At 49.9% G+C, this 14,639-nt stretch overlaps 8 protein-coding genes and 1 non-coding gene across 9 annotated transcripts; 5 read left to right on the top strand and 4 right to left on the bottom strand.

The window, feature by feature from the left end:
- The first annotated feature begins 265 nt into the window (after window positions 1–265).
- Window positions 266–1,238, top strand: ASPSYDRAFT_132311 (CinA family protein). The gene is made up of 4 exons (XM_040840602.1): window positions 266–437; window positions 500–574; window positions 642–832; window positions 888–1,238. The coding sequence occupies exons 1-4, from the start codon at window positions 342–344 to the stop codon at window positions 1,045–1,047; spliced, it is 522 nt and encodes a 173-aa protein (XP_040702503.1). The 5' UTR covers window positions 266–341; the 3' UTR covers window positions 1,048–1,238.
- A 360-nt stretch (window positions 1,239–1,598) lies between these two features.
- ASPSYDRAFT_68510 (uncharacterized protein) lies at window positions 1,599–2,717 on the bottom strand (the record flags this gene model as incomplete). The annotated part of the gene is made up of 3 exons (XM_040850439.1): window positions 2,269–2,717; window positions 2,074–2,191; window positions 1,599–1,914 (listed from the first exon to the last, which is right to left on the bottom strand). Exons 1-3 carry the CDS (start codon window positions 2,366–2,368, stop codon window positions 1,599–1,601), a joined length of 534 nt encoding a protein of 177 aa, XP_040702502.1. The 5' UTR covers window positions 2,369–2,717.
- Window positions 2,619–2,717, bottom strand: ASPSYDRAFT_t88. Its single transcript has one exon. It is a non-coding gene; the product is annotated as a tRNA-Ser (tRNA).
- Window positions 2,718–3,614: 897 nt separating this feature from the next.
- ASPSYDRAFT_45091 (uncharacterized protein) lies at window positions 3,615–4,174 on the top strand. The gene has a single exon (XM_040846970.1). The coding sequence runs from the start codon at window positions 3,689–3,691 to the stop codon at window positions 4,100–4,102; it is 414 nt and encodes a 137-aa protein (XP_040702501.1). The 5' UTR covers window positions 3,615–3,688; the 3' UTR covers window positions 4,103–4,174.
- A 266-nt stretch (window positions 4,175–4,440) lies between these two features.
- On the top strand, window positions 4,441–5,496 carry ASPSYDRAFT_45089 (alpha/beta hydrolase). Its single transcript, XM_040846969.1, has 2 exons — window positions 4,441–4,507; window positions 4,554–5,496. The coding sequence occupies exons 1-2, from the start codon at window positions 4,476–4,478 to the stop codon at window positions 5,245–5,247; spliced, it is 726 nt and encodes a 241-aa protein (XP_040702500.1). The 5' UTR covers window positions 4,441–4,475; the 3' UTR covers window positions 5,248–5,496.
- Window positions 5,497–5,517: 21 nt separating this feature from the next.
- ASPSYDRAFT_132309 (uncharacterized protein) lies at window positions 5,518–6,520 on the bottom strand. Its single transcript, XM_040840601.1, has 4 exons — window positions 6,422–6,520; window positions 6,180–6,336; window positions 5,975–6,120; window positions 5,518–5,908 (listed from the first exon to the last, which is right to left on the bottom strand). Exons 1-4 carry the CDS (start codon window positions 6,510–6,512, stop codon window positions 5,601–5,603), a joined length of 702 nt encoding a protein of 233 aa, XP_040702499.1. The 5' UTR covers window positions 6,513–6,520; the 3' UTR covers window positions 5,518–5,600.
- A 1,401-nt stretch (window positions 6,521–7,921) lies between these two features.
- ASPSYDRAFT_89428 (uncharacterized protein) lies at window positions 7,922–8,358 on the bottom strand (the record flags this gene model as incomplete). Its single annotated transcript, XM_040852167.1, has 2 exons — window positions 7,922–8,241; window positions 8,325–8,358. 2 exons carry the CDS (start codon window positions 8,356–8,358, stop codon window positions 7,922–7,924), a joined length of 354 nt encoding a protein of 117 aa, XP_040702498.1.
- A 355-nt stretch (window positions 8,359–8,713) lies between these two features.
- Window positions 8,714–10,624, top strand: ASPSYDRAFT_78686 (uncharacterized protein; the record flags this gene model as incomplete). Its single annotated transcript, XM_040850965.1, has 7 exons — window positions 8,714–8,869; window positions 8,924–9,068; window positions 9,124–9,300; window positions 9,338–9,420; window positions 9,476–10,153; window positions 10,209–10,291; window positions 10,342–10,624. 7 exons carry the CDS (start codon window positions 8,714–8,716, stop codon window positions 10,493–10,495), a joined length of 1,476 nt encoding a protein of 491 aa, XP_040702497.1. The 3' UTR covers window positions 10,496–10,624.
- A 628-nt stretch (window positions 10,625–11,252) lies between these two features.
- ASPSYDRAFT_45086 (uncharacterized protein) lies at window positions 11,253–12,106 on the top strand. The gene is made up of 3 exons (XM_040846968.1): window positions 11,253–11,341; window positions 11,414–11,757; window positions 11,809–12,106. Exons 1-3 carry the CDS (start codon window positions 11,269–11,271, stop codon window positions 11,854–11,856), a joined length of 465 nt encoding a protein of 154 aa, XP_040702496.1. The 5' UTR covers window positions 11,253–11,268; the 3' UTR covers window positions 11,857–12,106.
- The last annotated feature ends 2,533 nt before the right edge of the window (window positions 12,107–14,639 follow it).

Raw genomic sequence — 14,639 nt, 5'->3', positions numbered from 1 at the left:
TGAGGAGGTAGATTATAAATCAAAGCAGCTTGGCGAGGATTTGAAATTTTTTGGTTTTTTAAATCATTTAAGGCGCATTGAAGTCTGCCCTCTTGCTCAATCAATTCTTGCTTCGTTTTACGCGCTTTTCGTGGCATGGTGGGTAGTTGAAGTTGGTGGGTGGTTGACGCGTTTGATTTTTTGGAGTTGCACGAACCGACCGGGATGCACGAACCGACCGGGAATTACGTTATGCTGTTCAAGATTAGTCAACAGTTACCCCGCCAGCATCCAACATCACCTCAGTCTACTTGACTATCTTGCCATATACACAATAATAGCTACTTGTATCTTTCAAATAAATGGCTGAATTCCCTCCGCCCAGTCTCGCCCCTCTGGCCCAGGAAGTCGTCGACCTCCTCAAAGCCCGAAACGAAACAGTCTCCGTAGCAGAAACGGTATGCCTGCCCTACTATTCCCTATTCCCAACCAATCCAGCATCCTGATTCCAATCCAACAGGCAGCAGGCGGTCTCATCTCAGCCTGTCTACTCTCCGTCCCAGGAGCGTCGGCTATATATAAAGGCGGACTGACAGTACGCATTACCACCCAAGCTACCGTTTATATTCAAATACTTTGTATACTAAGACCAAGACCATCAGGTCTACACTCTCGAGTCCCGCCTCGCATTCGCAGGCTGGACACAGGCAAGTATCGAGAACTATAAAGGGCCCACCACCGCAATCGTCAGCCAGATGGCCGAGCATACCCGGCAGACGCTCTTCTCGACGTACGCGGTCAGCGAGAGCGGCACCGCTGGGCCGACGGGCGGGTCGACGCGGAATCGCACTCCGTATGTTTACTATCTGCTCACTCTATCTATTACTTGTTTTGTGCTGATTTTGCAGCGGCTACGTGGCTATTGCTGTATCCGGTGCGCATGGATGCTCCACGCGCGAGATCGAAACCGGGAGTAGTAATCGGGCGGAGAATATGGTTGCGTTTGCGAGGGGTTCGTTGCAGCTTTTGAAGGAGGTGTTGACTCAGTCGGGGGGTTCTGCTCTTTGATTTTGGTTGGTTATATTGGTCTATACTAGATTTCGATATACGATAAGGCTAAATGGAGAGAATTTCCATGTAGGGACTGAGTTCGCCATTCTTCCCGAAGGAGATTAACATACTTTTCTTTTGATCTATCCCCTGGCTGATTTCAAATATCGCCTTCAATTCGAGACACCAAGTAGAAAGCGCCCTTTGGTCAGCCTCTGAGCCGTTTCTGTTCATTGGTATCTGCATCGTTGCGCCTTCGCTTCTGCTTCTTTCCCTCTCAGTCGGCCTTGCGCGGGGGTAATTCCCATATTGTCACCGTGTAGGCACCGCGGACTCAAGTTTGGGCACTTCTCTATTAACCCCTTATTCCTCTCGTCGATGTAGATGTATCGTCGAGGCTTTTCACAGATTGTGGAAAAGGCGTCGCCTTCGAATGCATCACGTGGCTGTTCGCTTGACAGCATGCCTTCCAGGTACTACTCGAAGGATGGTTGACCAGGTTTCAGTGTCGTCAGGTAGACCCGAAATGCTCGACGGGCGCCAGGATCCTGGTCTTGCACCTGTGTCGCTCATGCCTGAGGATGCCTTTGCCCTACAGGTGACAACTCGACCTTCACCCAGAAGAACCCGTCGGCTGGTGCTCCAATCATTGTGAAGGAAATTGTGCAGTGCCGAATCGTAACTGCTTCTCGGTATTTGTTGCCACCATCAAACCAAGTCGCGCGCGGAAGGACGATAAAAGACAAAGGGATTGTCGACTCTCGTTTGGTCAGAATATTGTCCAGATCCGTACCAGTGGAGAACGTGTCTGGTTCTTCTTCGTTGTCAAGACGATGCTCGAGATCATCAATGGCCTGTAGGGTCGATGATTCGTCGTCGGATTCCCTGGGCAAGTATTGACCGCAGACTTGATTATATCAAGAAAGTTCGTTGAATCAAATCTGCCGGATGTTTCTGAGGCTGTGACTTTGCGACGACCAAGTCCTGTTCTCTTTCGTTGTGGAAGGGATAAGTTGAGAACTAGGATGCCGTAGCTGTGCTAACCGTAGAAGGTCGCCATCCTTCTTGAAGCCTTGATCGGCCAACCAAGACCAAAGCTTCAGTATTGGTTCCAGAGCAGAGGGAGAGTACCTAGACTCAGGAGCCTTCCCTTTCTCGTTGTCTATTCCGGGGCCATCAGTGTCAGCGACATGGCAGAGTCCTAGAATGCTGTGGTTCTTGGCATTGGCGATGACTTACAGGAACAGAGATAATCGACAGTTCGAACGCCTGCTGCAGTTGGCGGTGACTCGCAAAGAGGAGCCCCGTTGCTTGGTCTCAACCCGGCTGTTGCGACCATGGCCTGGCCTGGTCCGGCCTGGCCTGAGCCAGGGTAGTCGCAGAGCCAGGTTGCCAGGATGGTATGGAGGGTTGAGAGGAAAGTTGGGCCAATTTATATACTGATATCAGAGAAAGATGGCCAGGGGGGAATTTCAAAGTGAAGCATGCAATTCACCAGCCCATTGCATAAAAAGATGACCCAAAAAAGAAGGGTGAAATCAGGGTGAATTTGGGTAAGACAACCAAACTGAACTAAACCCAAAAATGAACGACAGCAGTGTGGTTCGAACACACGCCTCCGAAGAGAATAGATTACTTCACCATTACGGATTCAAGTCTATCGCCTTAGACCACTCGGCCATGCTGCCACCTTAATATTAAGCGGCGAATAGTATGTCGCCGAGACGCTGGTATTCACAACTTGATTCACTTTTATTCACCACGGCAAATTGGATCGTGCCAAGAGGTGCATCTATACAATACAGCCGGGAGAGATGCTGTGAATTTCATCAGCACATCTTCCTTGGATTACTGTAATATGTTAAGATATTAGTTAATCTGGCTTTAACAGCATGTAATTTACTATTAGTGAACCCTTTTCCCATGGTCGGTGACTGCCCCTGTTAATACAGCAAAGCCCCTCAACCAACGTATTAGCTAATACGCTCCGCAGTGCCTTATACGCCAACGAATACGACAGCATCCATAGGACAATTTCAAAGACAGACTCTAGATGGACCCTGCGTGGCTGTGCTGCCGTATGCGTATATCATGCAAGTATACCGTGTAATTTCTATGCGCAATGATTTGGAGCCATTTGTCTGTTAGACTCGAAATATATAAACTTCGTCCTTCCCATATAAAATCATAATACAGCATCACTGTTATCTCCACAACAAACACCACTATCCCAGATCATTAATATGCGTTTCAATTCTGCCCTAGAAGTCCTCGTCGCGACGACACTGGCCCTCGCCATCCCTGCCAGTGCAGCACCCACCAGCGCATCCGATCTCAGCCTGACAGCGAAACTGCGACTGGCAGACACGTAAGTCCAGTTTCTCATATACCCATAAAGGCAAAAGGGACTAACGACAGGCCAGTGCTATAGAACGCTACGAGCTGCTCCCCGACGACAACGACTTCGTCTTTGACTTCTCCAAAAGCGAAGTCCCCGTTGCCAGCAGCCAGAACTGGCCTGCGCTTGTTGGTGTCGGGGCTTCGTTTAGTATCGGGCAGTTACCTGGTATGTCCTTTACACATAAACATAGAAAGATATACATATATCTATATCCATGTGTATATATATATAGGTATACTAATGATAACAGCATGCAGCATGGCCTTCCTCCACCTCCACCCACGCGCAACAGAACTCTTCTCCCTCTCTTCAGGTCACATCCTCTCCGAAATGGTCCCTCAAGGCGGCGTACTCGACTCCAAGAAGGAACAACGAGTGATAAGCACGGAGCTGTACTCTGGAATGGTAACGGTCTACCCGGCGGGCTCGTTCCACTCGCAGATCAACCCGGACTGCGAGCCGGCGAATTTCACGGCCGCGTTTAATAGCGAGGAGTTTGCGGCGAGTTTGGTTGCGGGGCAGATGTTTGCGCTGCCGGATGATGTTGTGGAGAGGACGTTTGGGGGGAGTATTGCCGGGGAGGATATTGAGAGGGTGAGGAGTGCCATTCCGGTGGATATGGCTATTAAGGTGGAGGAGTGTTTGGCCAAGTGTGGGTTGGAGAAGAGGTAGATTGACTGAGAGATTAGAGACGGTTTATGGGGGTGTAGAGTAGGTGGAGAATAGTTTAGAGTGCGAATAGACTTGCGTTACAGGACATAAATAGATTACCAAAAGAGGAGTATTGAATACGGCATGGATAATGTAAGTCAGTCTCCAATTCCCATCCCCAGCCAGTAAACCCGCTGTATGGACGGAATTTAGGCCAGATTCTCCGTAGTGCAAGATTCAGCCTGAATTCAACCGAGATCTCCACAGGATGCAATAATTTCCCCGCGGGGAGGAACTTATATACGGTGCTTACTCTAATTTCTGTTCCCAAAAAGCTTGTCTGTTAATCTACACCAAGATGAGGATTTTCACAGCCATTTGCTCGCTTCTTACCATGGTGGCTGCCCGGCCCCATGGCAGCTCTAGGTTGCTCTCCCTCTCTATACTAGCTGCACAACCCTAACTCCTTTAGCCTCGACAAAAAACTTACCTACCACCCCGCCCCAGAAAACAACGGCCTCGGAATCGCCGTCCTCGTCATCCCCGGCGGCGGCTACTCACACGTCTCCCCGCAAGAAGCCAGCAACTCAACCACCTACCTCAACTCCCGGGGCTACGACGCCTGGGTGCTTAACTACACCGTCGCCGACATCGCCCCAACACCGCTCTACCCCGTCCCCCTAGAAGAAGCCCTAGCTGCAGCCCGGTACATCCGGACCCAGAAAGAAGTCAAAGTAACCAAACTCGGTATCTGGGGGTACTCAGCCGGCGGACATCTCGCAGCCATAACGGTGACGAACCCGGAGAGTGGTCTTGATTTCGGAATCCTTGCTTACCCCGTTATATCGATGGATTTGGAAATCACGCATAATGGGTCGCGGACGAATCTTCTGGGTGAGAATCCGCCGCGCGGATTGGTGGAGCGCATGTCTGCCGAGAATAGGGTTACGGAGGAGACGCCGCCGATCTTTGTTTATCATTCGGCGGATGATGCCACTGTTCCTGTGGAGAATACGCTGCGGTTTATTGGTGCTCTGGCGAAGAAGGAGAGGCCGTTTCAGACTCTGGTTATCCCTGACGGAGCGCATGGGATTGGCCTGGCGATGGATGATCCGCAGAGGAACTGGGCGCCGGAGTTGGATCGGTTTATGCAGTATTCGATCTAGGAAGATATCAAGTGTCCGAAATACTAATCGGCAGTTGGTGTTATGCTGGTTAGATCGTAGGTCTATTGCTGAGATGGGTATCATAAAATCAAATATTAAAAGAGTATCACGCTCCAGTACAGGTGTACGTTGCCGATTATGTAGTTAGACGTCCAGACGAAAAGGTCGGCCCAATTTCCCTTAACTCCTCGCTCTTCTTTCGACGTGAAGCGTAATTCATGGAGTTGGAAAAGGTTAGACTGATTGTCAGAATACATTAGTAAAGGTGGTATCTCTAGCAAACACTGCGTATAGGGTATATTAACAAGAATATAATCATAATCCCAGACGCCGACTTCACAAATTCAAGCAGTTTACCTGACCGTCCCCGCCGGCGCAGTATATCCCTCTCCAAGCTCCCTCATCTCGATGTTCTTATGTTTCCGACGGTGTAGGATATACCACGCCGCTAATAAAATCAAAGACAGGCCTGCAAAGCCGCCAACCACTCCTCCGACAATGGCGCCGACATTCGTTCCAGACCCGCCGCCGTCAGAGTCAGGCGTTTCTGTAGATGTGCTCGCTGGGGTGTCGGTTGGTGATGTCGAGGTCGGACCCGGCGCAGCTGATGGCGCTGTAGGTTGAGGTTCTGGTGTAAGCGTTGAGGAGGTAATGTCATCTCCTGTACAAGTTATCCATCAGCTACAACATTACCCTCTTATGTGAAGGGCGGGAAAGGGGACAATACCCGTGAATGTGGTGGTCGAAGTAGCAACCCAGAAATGGTCCGTCGGATGTGTAGATGCCGTGCACATGGGTAATGTCGCTTCCCAGCCCAAGATCTGGCCTTCGGAAAGGCTTTCGTGAAGGGTTACCATGACGCAGGCTTCAGAGCTTTATCCGTCTCAATTAGCTAACGGGAGCTGGGCCGCAGGGTTGGGGTATATACCCACCAGGTTGTCGGTGTTTTATCCGCGTAAAGCAGCACATTATCACTGCACGCAGTTGGGTGGTCGCAGGAACCTTTATCACTGCAGCACTGGCCATACGTATTGTCTCCCGAGACACCGGTGAGGAATGTATAATCGTTGTTGCAGGTTATGGTGCTGACTGTTCGAATTGCATTTGCGCGTCTTAGCATACAGCCACAACACTGCGCCGGCAATCAGAAAAGAATAGAAAACAACGAACTCACAGTCATTCTCGCCCACGGAGTAGTATCCATTATAGCCTGGCACGTCTGGGGGCTTGGTAAGCACCACCTCGGATGTAATCGTTCGCGACATTGTCGCTGTATAGGCCGGAAGCGAAAGGGGTCGAGAAGTATCAAGATCCTTTAAAACAGGGAGACTGCGAACGTAATTATATAATTACAATCAACGAGCAAGGTCCCGAGATTCGCCCTGGCCCCAGTTTAGTTGACTGCTCTCGCCCGCCACGATCTTCATTGGCTCCGCCAACTGCTGCCAAGAGACCGGACTGTTGATTGACAGAGGGGTTGGACATTGCCGACAGGGCTGTGCAGCTTTGCCTTCAAAGCCTGCCGGTACTGGTAGAGTTGGTGCTGGAGCTTCTCAAGCTGCCAAACACCGGCTTGAACTGGAGGCCATGTTCATTACTAGGGACAGTGGACGCTATCTTCGCCTTGCCATGGCAGCCCTTCTCGGTCACGTCTTGTCCATTCAACAGGATGTTTTACTACGTAGCCCTTAATAGCGTTGATAAGTGAAGTAATCAAAGGGACAGTCCAAACCAGGCGGTATAAGTATTCAACTCAACAGCACCTGGCCATTTATTGGAAGGCAAGGCAGGCTCCGACTGGGCCAAGATGAACGGAATAGGGGCGGAGTATGGGCCAAGGCAGGGCGTGGGCGGCGATCGACATCGCTCATCGCCATAGCCGCATACCCTCATTGCCCATTAATTACTGGGCCCCCAAATTCGACACCGAATGTTCACCCATAGCGTGCTGATCTGTATCTTACGTGGCTGCTCCACTGCCTCTGCCACTGACCTCTTCATGGCTGCAGTCTGCACCGCAAACACAGTGCGATAACAATAACCCATATATGATCTATGTAGTCTACAGTTGGTTTCATGATTTGCGGCAAAGTATCGAGCCGTGGTTCGCCCATTAGCGGCGACTCATGCCCCAAACTGGATATTTGATATGGTAAGTAAAAGGCGGAAATGCCCTCTCTGTGGACCTGCAAGCCACCCTGCCAAGAGGGCGCACAACGGTTCTCAGCACTGTAAGAAGTATATTGGGTAGAAGGTTCTTCACACCAGAAGGATAGACTAGGAGATTGGTGGGTGGACCAGCCATTTCGAACTGCAGTTACGGTGCAGGTAGAAATTGTACGACGACTCAGTACAGAAGCATCTACTAGGTGCTCCAGCTTATCCAGGTTCCAGAGTAGCATTTCGATCCAAGTACCAACTATCAGTACGGGACGAACGCTTGGACCAAGCTCGCCTGCGCTTACGTACCGGCTGCGGAAGTAGGACACGGTTCAGTCACTGTAGATCGATAAAGGATGTTCTATGCCGGGCCAGAGGTAATAGAGTCAGCCCTACTTCAATCCAACGATCCGAACTTTTCGATGTATAGAGGGCAAGCTCTAATCATTCGCTGTAATTCATAGTTTTATGTCTCCCGTGAGAGTGAGCCTAGACAAAAAAAAAATATATGGAGTTAAAGTGACGCATATGCCCGCTGTTGCTCTTGCGGAGATGACTTCCGGTCGAAGAGAATCCACTTCGAAGGGGTTGTATCCATGTTCTGGATAACGTCTTGTACATCTCCAAGTTTCTCAAAGGGCGTCAAGACAAACCCAATCACATTGAGAATCTTGTTGCTACTGATTGGGAACGTGAGGAAGTGTTTACCAGGGGCCATGAACAGGGCGCCGTATGAGGGAATCAGCCATTTGTCTTGATATTTCCGATATCCCGTAGTCCGCGATAGACTACCACCGATGCCGCCTCCTATTATTGCGATTCGGAACTTGATGTCTTATCATATGTTAGTACATTCAAGACTTGGGTATGTATACACCTTTGCGGAGGCTTTCAGTTTATCAAAGCAGGATATGCACGGATGAAACGGGAGACTGCTTCGACACCGGACATAGCTTATCTCCCCGGATCCCACATACCATGAGGGGAAGTCCGTCTCCAACCATTCTAGCATTAACTTGAAATGTCACGGAATCCTGCAGAGTCCCGTCTGGGGGGTAAACACGTCAAAGCTTGTTCTCCACAAACCCGCGGAGTTTACGGGCCTATACCAATGGGGTCAAGACAGAGTCAATTCTTAAACCCCCGATGGAGATATGCCGGGGCAGAACACGGCTGATAGACTGCACCCCAGATACCAACTGCCGATGCAGCGTAGCCTGTCTGTCTCTCCACATTCCTTGGGCTTTATAGCTGTCCCCCATCCTGGCAATCTTGAACTGGACTGATTCACGCCCATATCAACACTATGGATCCAGAAAAGTCGGCAGCTTCTCATGATGAGAATATATCCTCAGCTGGACCAGTCCATAGAAAAGCCCAGACTGGTGATAAGCGGACTGCTCGAGATCCCCATGGATTTCCACTCGTCCCACAGCCGACAGAATACAAAGATGATCCATTGGTACTACACCTCTAGCCTAGCTAGCAATTCCCATTTGTAGAACTGACAAAATAGAACTGGCATCCGGCACTCAAGCTGAGCGTCGTCGTCCAGATCAGCTTCCTTGCCCTGATGGGCCCTCTAGGCGCCGCAGCGCCGAATCCAGCGTTTGTTGTCATGAGCGAGCATTTCGGCCTGAGTGTCCATGAGATTAGTTATGGTGAGCATCATTCTCCTGCATATCCAAGTCTGAACTAACCTAGTATTCCCTTTAGAACTCATGCTCTTCCTCCTCTTCGGCGGAATCGGGCCCCTGGGTATCCTCCCCCTGGCAAATGCATACGGACGCAGACCAGTCTACCTACTAGGCAATTTGCTGGCAGCCGTCACAAATATAGCTGCTGGATACTGCAATACATGGGCCGGCGTCATGGTCACCCGAGTGATATGTGGTCTCGCCTCCGGATCAGTCACGTCCATCGGGGGCAGCGACAATCTGTGATCTGTATTTTACACACCAGCGCGGAGTGTATATGGGTATATACACTGTCTGTATGACGAATGGTGCTTGCGTACGTTCTTTTTTCTTCTATTGACTCTCATCGATGTAACAAGTTTTCCTGCTAGATCGCACCCATCCTCGGAGGCGCCGTCGCCGAAACCCTAGGCTGGCGCGCATGCTTCTTCATCCCAGGCTTCGTGCAGCTCGGAAGTTTCGTCGTTACCATCTTCAGTCTCCCAGAGACACTCTACTACACAGAGAGAACTACAACCCCCGCCCACCGCGAACAGACGTATCTCGAGAACCTGGTATTCAGGCGAAACAACTTCCACCCCGGCCGCCCCCGTCTCCGCGACTACACTCGCCCATTCGAGATGCTGCAATACGTCGCAATCCTCTTCCCGGCCCTGCTATACATGACATGCTTCGGCTACGGCAGCGTGCTGTTCGCGCTAACAGGCGCGAAACTCTTCACGGAATTCTACGGCTTCTCAACACTCCAGACGGGGCTTATGCTCAGTGTACCACTCCTGCTCGGCGGGATCATCGGCGAGTTATGCGCCGGCTGGGTCACGGATTGGTTATCGAATCGCCATGCGCAGCGGAATTCTGGGGAGAGATTGCCAGAGGCGCGTTTGACTGCGATCTGGGGCACGTTGTTGGTTCCTGTGGGGATTGTGCTGGAAGGGGTTTGTTTGGAGTATAGTAGCGAGATTCATTGGGTTGGTAGTGCATTTGGGATGGGGCTGGCACATATGGGACTGCAGATTGCGACGACAACGATTTATGCTTATACCACTGATGTAAGCTTCCCCTGCCTGCTCAGGAATTGAACCAGAGGGTTGACAATCAATGCAGTGCTATAAACTATACAGCGCGGAGATCTCGCCAGTGTTGAATATATTTCGGCAGGTTTTCTCTTGTTTGATATCGTTTTACGCGTATGTCTCTTGTCTTTCTCAACGAGGAAACAATCACTGACTTGTCTCAGTCTTCCGCTTGGCGAAAGCGTTGGCATTCAGTACGCGTGGTTGATATTCGCGTTGATCGTGGCGGTGCTTCTCATCCCGGTCGTTATGCTCAGGTATTATGGGCGGAAATGGAGAGATTTACCTTCGCAGTCTTCGAGAACAGGGAATACCTAGTGAGGATCGTTATTAGCACAGTACTCGGGGTTGGAGAATAGTCGGGAATAGAATCCGGATGCTCAGCTGTGACCGCTCTTTCATATAAAATAGTATAAAACGCCACTGGACGTCTTTGCTAACACTCCATCTATCCAATACAGACTGTCTCACAATAATCCCGCATACTAACAGGTTGTGACTTGTGAGGGATAGACCGCCACCAGGACAAGTCAACCAGGCAGCCGTTGAGGGTGAGACCCTTGATTCTATTTTCTTTCTATTTTTCTACACAGATCGACAGACCTCTTTTACTTCAAACAGGTGGCGGCCAATCATCTCACAATTAGCTGCAGACTCCACAGCGTGCACGCTGCAATATAACGGTGGCCGAGCTGGGCTCTTGCTTGGCTTTCGTCAGGGGTTTCGCAGCCATCTTTCTTTCTCAAAAGTAGAAGGTATTAGGAATCTGAGTGGTGTACGAGCTGGTAGAATCGACCACAGAATTGACGAGTGTTCAACGTCAGTCCGAGATGCTGCCACTGTGCCACTGTGCCGCCGGTGTATTTCCTGTTTCCCAATGTTCACACTCCACATCGATGTCAGTTCTGCAGACCAATTCCCGAAATAGAGACAGCCCTAAAACAAGGCCAATCAAGATGGCGCTATCTGATGGGTCCTGACGATCTCCAGCTCGACCGCTCCGCCAAACCCGAACATAAATACCATAATACCCCCGTCCTCACCATCTCTCTTGTTCCTCAATATCAATATCAATATAATATCTCACCAAAATGAAGCTCACCACTACCCTCGTCACCGGCCTGCTCGCCACCACCGCCTCCGCCACCTTCGACAAGTGGCTCCGTAAGTCCCCTAAGCCTCCCAAGCCTCCTAAACAGACGACAGACGGCAGACCTAATAACTAAATGCCAACAGCCTGGGGCAAGCGCGACTACCCCTGCATCAACGTCTACCAGGGCATCCCCGAGAACGCCACCCTGGCCGCCGGCACCCCCGTGCAAATCGCCTTCAACCGCAACACCGACCGCTGCACCGACAGCGGCCTCGACCAGTACGCCGGCAACTACAGCGTCTGGCTGTACAACAACCCGACCCGCAACATGGGCAATCTGGGCTACGACGCCCAGGCCAAGGTCGTGGACCGTATTCCTGGTACTGCGAAGAACGTGACTGTTACTATTCCGGCGGATTTGCCGAAGGTTGAGGATGATTCGAACTGGTATTTGCGCGTGGATACAGTGCTTGTTAATGCGCCTCAGGTGAGTAAATAGACTTTATCTTTGTAGAGGGATGGTGACTGACTGGTGTAGATGCCTTCGCTGTTTAATGCTCAGGGTCCTTTCCGCATTGTCCGGTAGATTATCAAGTCGCCCCATCCTCCGGTGTCTGTCCGGGCTTGGATTCTTCAAAGCTGAAACAGGAGATATTGTGAGACGCGAAGTGTACCTGTAATAAAAACTATGGACGGAGGATATCGATGTACCATTATATCCACCACCGGTACATAACCACGGTATATAGCCAAGCAAGCTTTGTATAAATTACAGCCTATTATCAATTGTCACATTTCTCTAAATTGCTCTGAATAGTACCCAATCGATTATCCGGCATGCCAATTGTCTAGCTAATTAAAATTATTTAATATAACCCAGATCTTGGTATCTTGTCCACGACCGTCGTATGATGCAGATGGATGGATGGTTGGATGTTGTAGTCTTTACGGTTGTCTGAGAAATTAGTCAAGTTGTTCATGGCTTTTTTATCGACGAACCTGGGCACCCTGATAGCGAGGATATACTTCACATCTACCTTGCCAAGAAATAATACATGAGATTGCTAATACTCAGTAATGCACACGGAGAGATCGAACTGCAGATAATAGAAACTGAATTCCCAGTCAGATCATAGACGTCCTATATCTTTATCCTATGGTAATAACTGCAGCAGCTCCAGATTCCCGGTATTGCCAGCCCGAAGGAGCTGGAGAAGTCCATACATTAGGGGAACTGCATTGAGAATCGAGTATACGGCGCTGATCAATAAGTTATGTGCGAGGGCATAAAGGGTCTTGGTCGCACCTGGATTGGTGACCAGGGTGAAGAGGTACCATTAATTACTTTATTTACTGGGGACTTCTTCTACAATAACAGGGTTGGTTCATCGTTACGGGCGCAGGAGTTCGGACGCGAAATCAAGATCCTAGTAGGCAAAAAAAGAAAAAAAAAAAAAAAAAAAACTGCAGCAAGATACCGTACACTCAGCCTACGGTTCCTGTTCCCTGATATCAGCGACAAGGTAGTTTCCCATCCATTTGGCAGACTCCCCACCGAAATTTCAGATATTATACTGGGGCAACTATCCCACGAGCCACTTTGAGCTTTGCTCAAGGCCTCTCTGGTAGCCGAGCCAGTTCTGGAAGCGGGATATTTGCCAGAAAATACGCCGAGTCTGGGAGCTACCTAACGGAGATTTTTCCCGAGGGTCATCGGCCTGATTTGAATTTCACAGGATTCTATTTGCGGCTGGAGACAGAGCCGAGGTCTGGAATTGGTATGGATGCGAGTTTCATGGCTCTTGCGAGTAGACGGCGTATGGGGCGCTGGCCAGCAGATCGTGTCTATCCGAGAAGTCGAAAGGCTAAATATCTGTTGATGAATTGATTTTGTCAGAGGACCTGAACTTTTGCATTAAAAGCCCTATACAGCTGCTAGACACTGTAGAATAGATTGACTGTTCGCAATGCCGCTCTCACCCTCGTTTTTATTGTAAGTATGTTACTAACTACTTTACTGCGCTCTCCCTAATTTGCCAGTTTGTGATGAATTCGTTATAAATACAAACAGAAATCAGAAGCGGAGCAGAATCTAGTTACGAGTGCGGCGATTCCACTTGGTGGAGATGAGAATTGGCCGAGTCTCTTAGAGTTATTGAATCAATAGCCTGTCAGCTTGCGTATAATACAAATCCAGACATTATACCCGGACCCGTATTGAAAGTAGCGCACGCGACCATATGCAAACAGGCCGGTGAAAATAAAACAGGTATACTGGCAACAACTATAAGACCGCAGTCCGAGCCACCTGTCAAGCCCCGCCAAACTAAGCCGCGGGGCAGCTGGGGCTGAGGAAAGTCCCATTGCTGAGAAAAAGAACTGCCATGACTGGCCTACCGATGGAAGCTCGCCGACCCGCCGTCTCCAACTAGCTGCACGGCGGTTACAATCAACCCAGAACAGGCAGGCCGGATACAGAGACGAACGCACGGCCCTGCCAACTTGTCCATTTAGTCCAGTTACAGTAAGGCAACGCGAGGCCCGGCGGGCGATCCGGGGGGTCGGGCAGCTCTCCGTCATAGCTCTGCTGCTCTGCTGCCCTAGGGTTTAGTCTACACTGCCCACCTGAACCAACGGTACACATGCGATCTTAATTTACCTGAGCTTGCTAAACTTTATGTTAAGCGCGCTTTGCGCCGAAAATGTTCATCCGGTTGCAGCTGGACGGTGTTTGTGCCTATTGGTACGGGGAATTTGAGCTGCGAACCGACTCCACTGTGCTTTGTGGTTCGAGGTTTGTCCTTGAAATTGCATTTATCCTCGGTTCTCAGACGTGCATAGTATTTAGTGAGAAGTTGTGCCTTCACTATTAAGGAATTCGTCTAGCTCTCTACCTTTGTAGAATGCCCGGTTACATTCGGTTTGACATCTGTTCTAGACTGCGGCATATAGAGATGGGCCATTTTGAGATGGACCCATCGACCGTATGACAGAGTTTTCTTCGTCTTCTCCATCACTGAGCCTAGGCCCATGCCCGTAGATCCATATCCGAGGTGCACGGTGCCTGGATTGACAGTATTGAATTCGTTGATGGGTCTTGGGCAGGTACATGAGGGACCAACAGGCAACAGTTCTGTCGATGCAATCCCTCAATCCAGTGCCTGAAACTTGTAAGGTTTTATTATGAATAGCCCTTTGGCTATTGTAGCAGAATGAGATACCGTCCTACTTCTTATACAGCTGCCTACAGACACCTATCTAGTTTTTCTTCCACGTAGCTCTGTATCACTGTCTCTCAGTGTGATTGAATACAAATCACCGTAACAGTACTCCTCTGATCAGCGATCGGATCTGGATCCTGGTTGCTAA

This window comes from Aspergillus sydowii, assembly GCF_001890705.1.
Source record: "Aspergillus sydowii CBS 593.65 unplaced genomic scaffold ASPSYscaffold_5, whole genome shotgun sequence".
Taxonomy (NCBI): domain Eukaryota; kingdom Fungi; phylum Ascomycota; class Eurotiomycetes; order Eurotiales; family Aspergillaceae; genus Aspergillus; species Aspergillus sydowii.
Note: the sequence above shows the minus strand (reverse complement) of the source record. Positions and strands in the feature narration are given on the sequence as shown.

Coding starts and splice junctions, on each gene's coding strand:
- ASPSYDRAFT_132311 (XM_040840602.1), top strand. CDS start 342: ATGGCTGAATTCCCTCCGCCCAGTCTCGCCCCTCTGGCCCAGGAAGTC. Junction 575..641: donor TATATAAAGGCGGACTGACA/GTACGCATTACC, acceptor CAAGACCATCAG/GTCTACACTCTCGAGTCCCG. Junction 833..887: donor TCGACGCGGAATCGCACTCC/GTATGTTTACTA, acceptor CTGATTTTGCAG/CGGCTACGTGGCTATTGCTG.
- ASPSYDRAFT_45091 (XM_040846970.1), top strand. CDS start 3,689: ATGGCCTTCCTCCACCTCCACCCACGCGCAACAGAACTCTTCTCCCTC.
- ASPSYDRAFT_45089 (XM_040846969.1), top strand. CDS start 4,476: ATGGTGGCTGCCCGGCCCCATGGCAGCTCTAG. Junction 4,508..4,553: donor CGGCCCCATGGCAGCTCTAG/GTTGCTCTCCCT, acceptor TAACTCCTTTAG/CCTCGACAAAAAACTTACCT.
- ASPSYDRAFT_132309 (XM_040840601.1), bottom strand. CDS start 6,512: ATGTCGCGAACGATTACATCCGAGGTGGTGCTTACCAAGCCCCCAGAC. Junction 6,121..6,179: donor GATAAAACACCGACAACCTG/GTGGGTATATAC, acceptor AGACGGATAAAG/CTCTGAAGCCTGCGTCATGG. Junction 5,909..5,974: donor TTCGACCACCACATTCACGG/GTATTGTCCCCT, acceptor TAACTTGTACAG/GAGATGACATTACCTCCTCA.
- ASPSYDRAFT_45086 (XM_040846968.1), top strand. CDS start 11,269: ATGAAGCTCACCACTACCCTCGTCACCGGCCTGCTCGCCACCACCGCC. Junction 11,342..11,413: donor CACCTTCGACAAGTGGCTCC/GTAAGTCCCCTA, acceptor AAATGCCAACAG/CCTGGGGCAAGCGCGACTAC. Junction 11,758..11,808: donor TGCTTGTTAATGCGCCTCAG/GTGAGTAAATAG, acceptor TGACTGGTGTAG/ATGCCTTCGCTGTTTAATGC.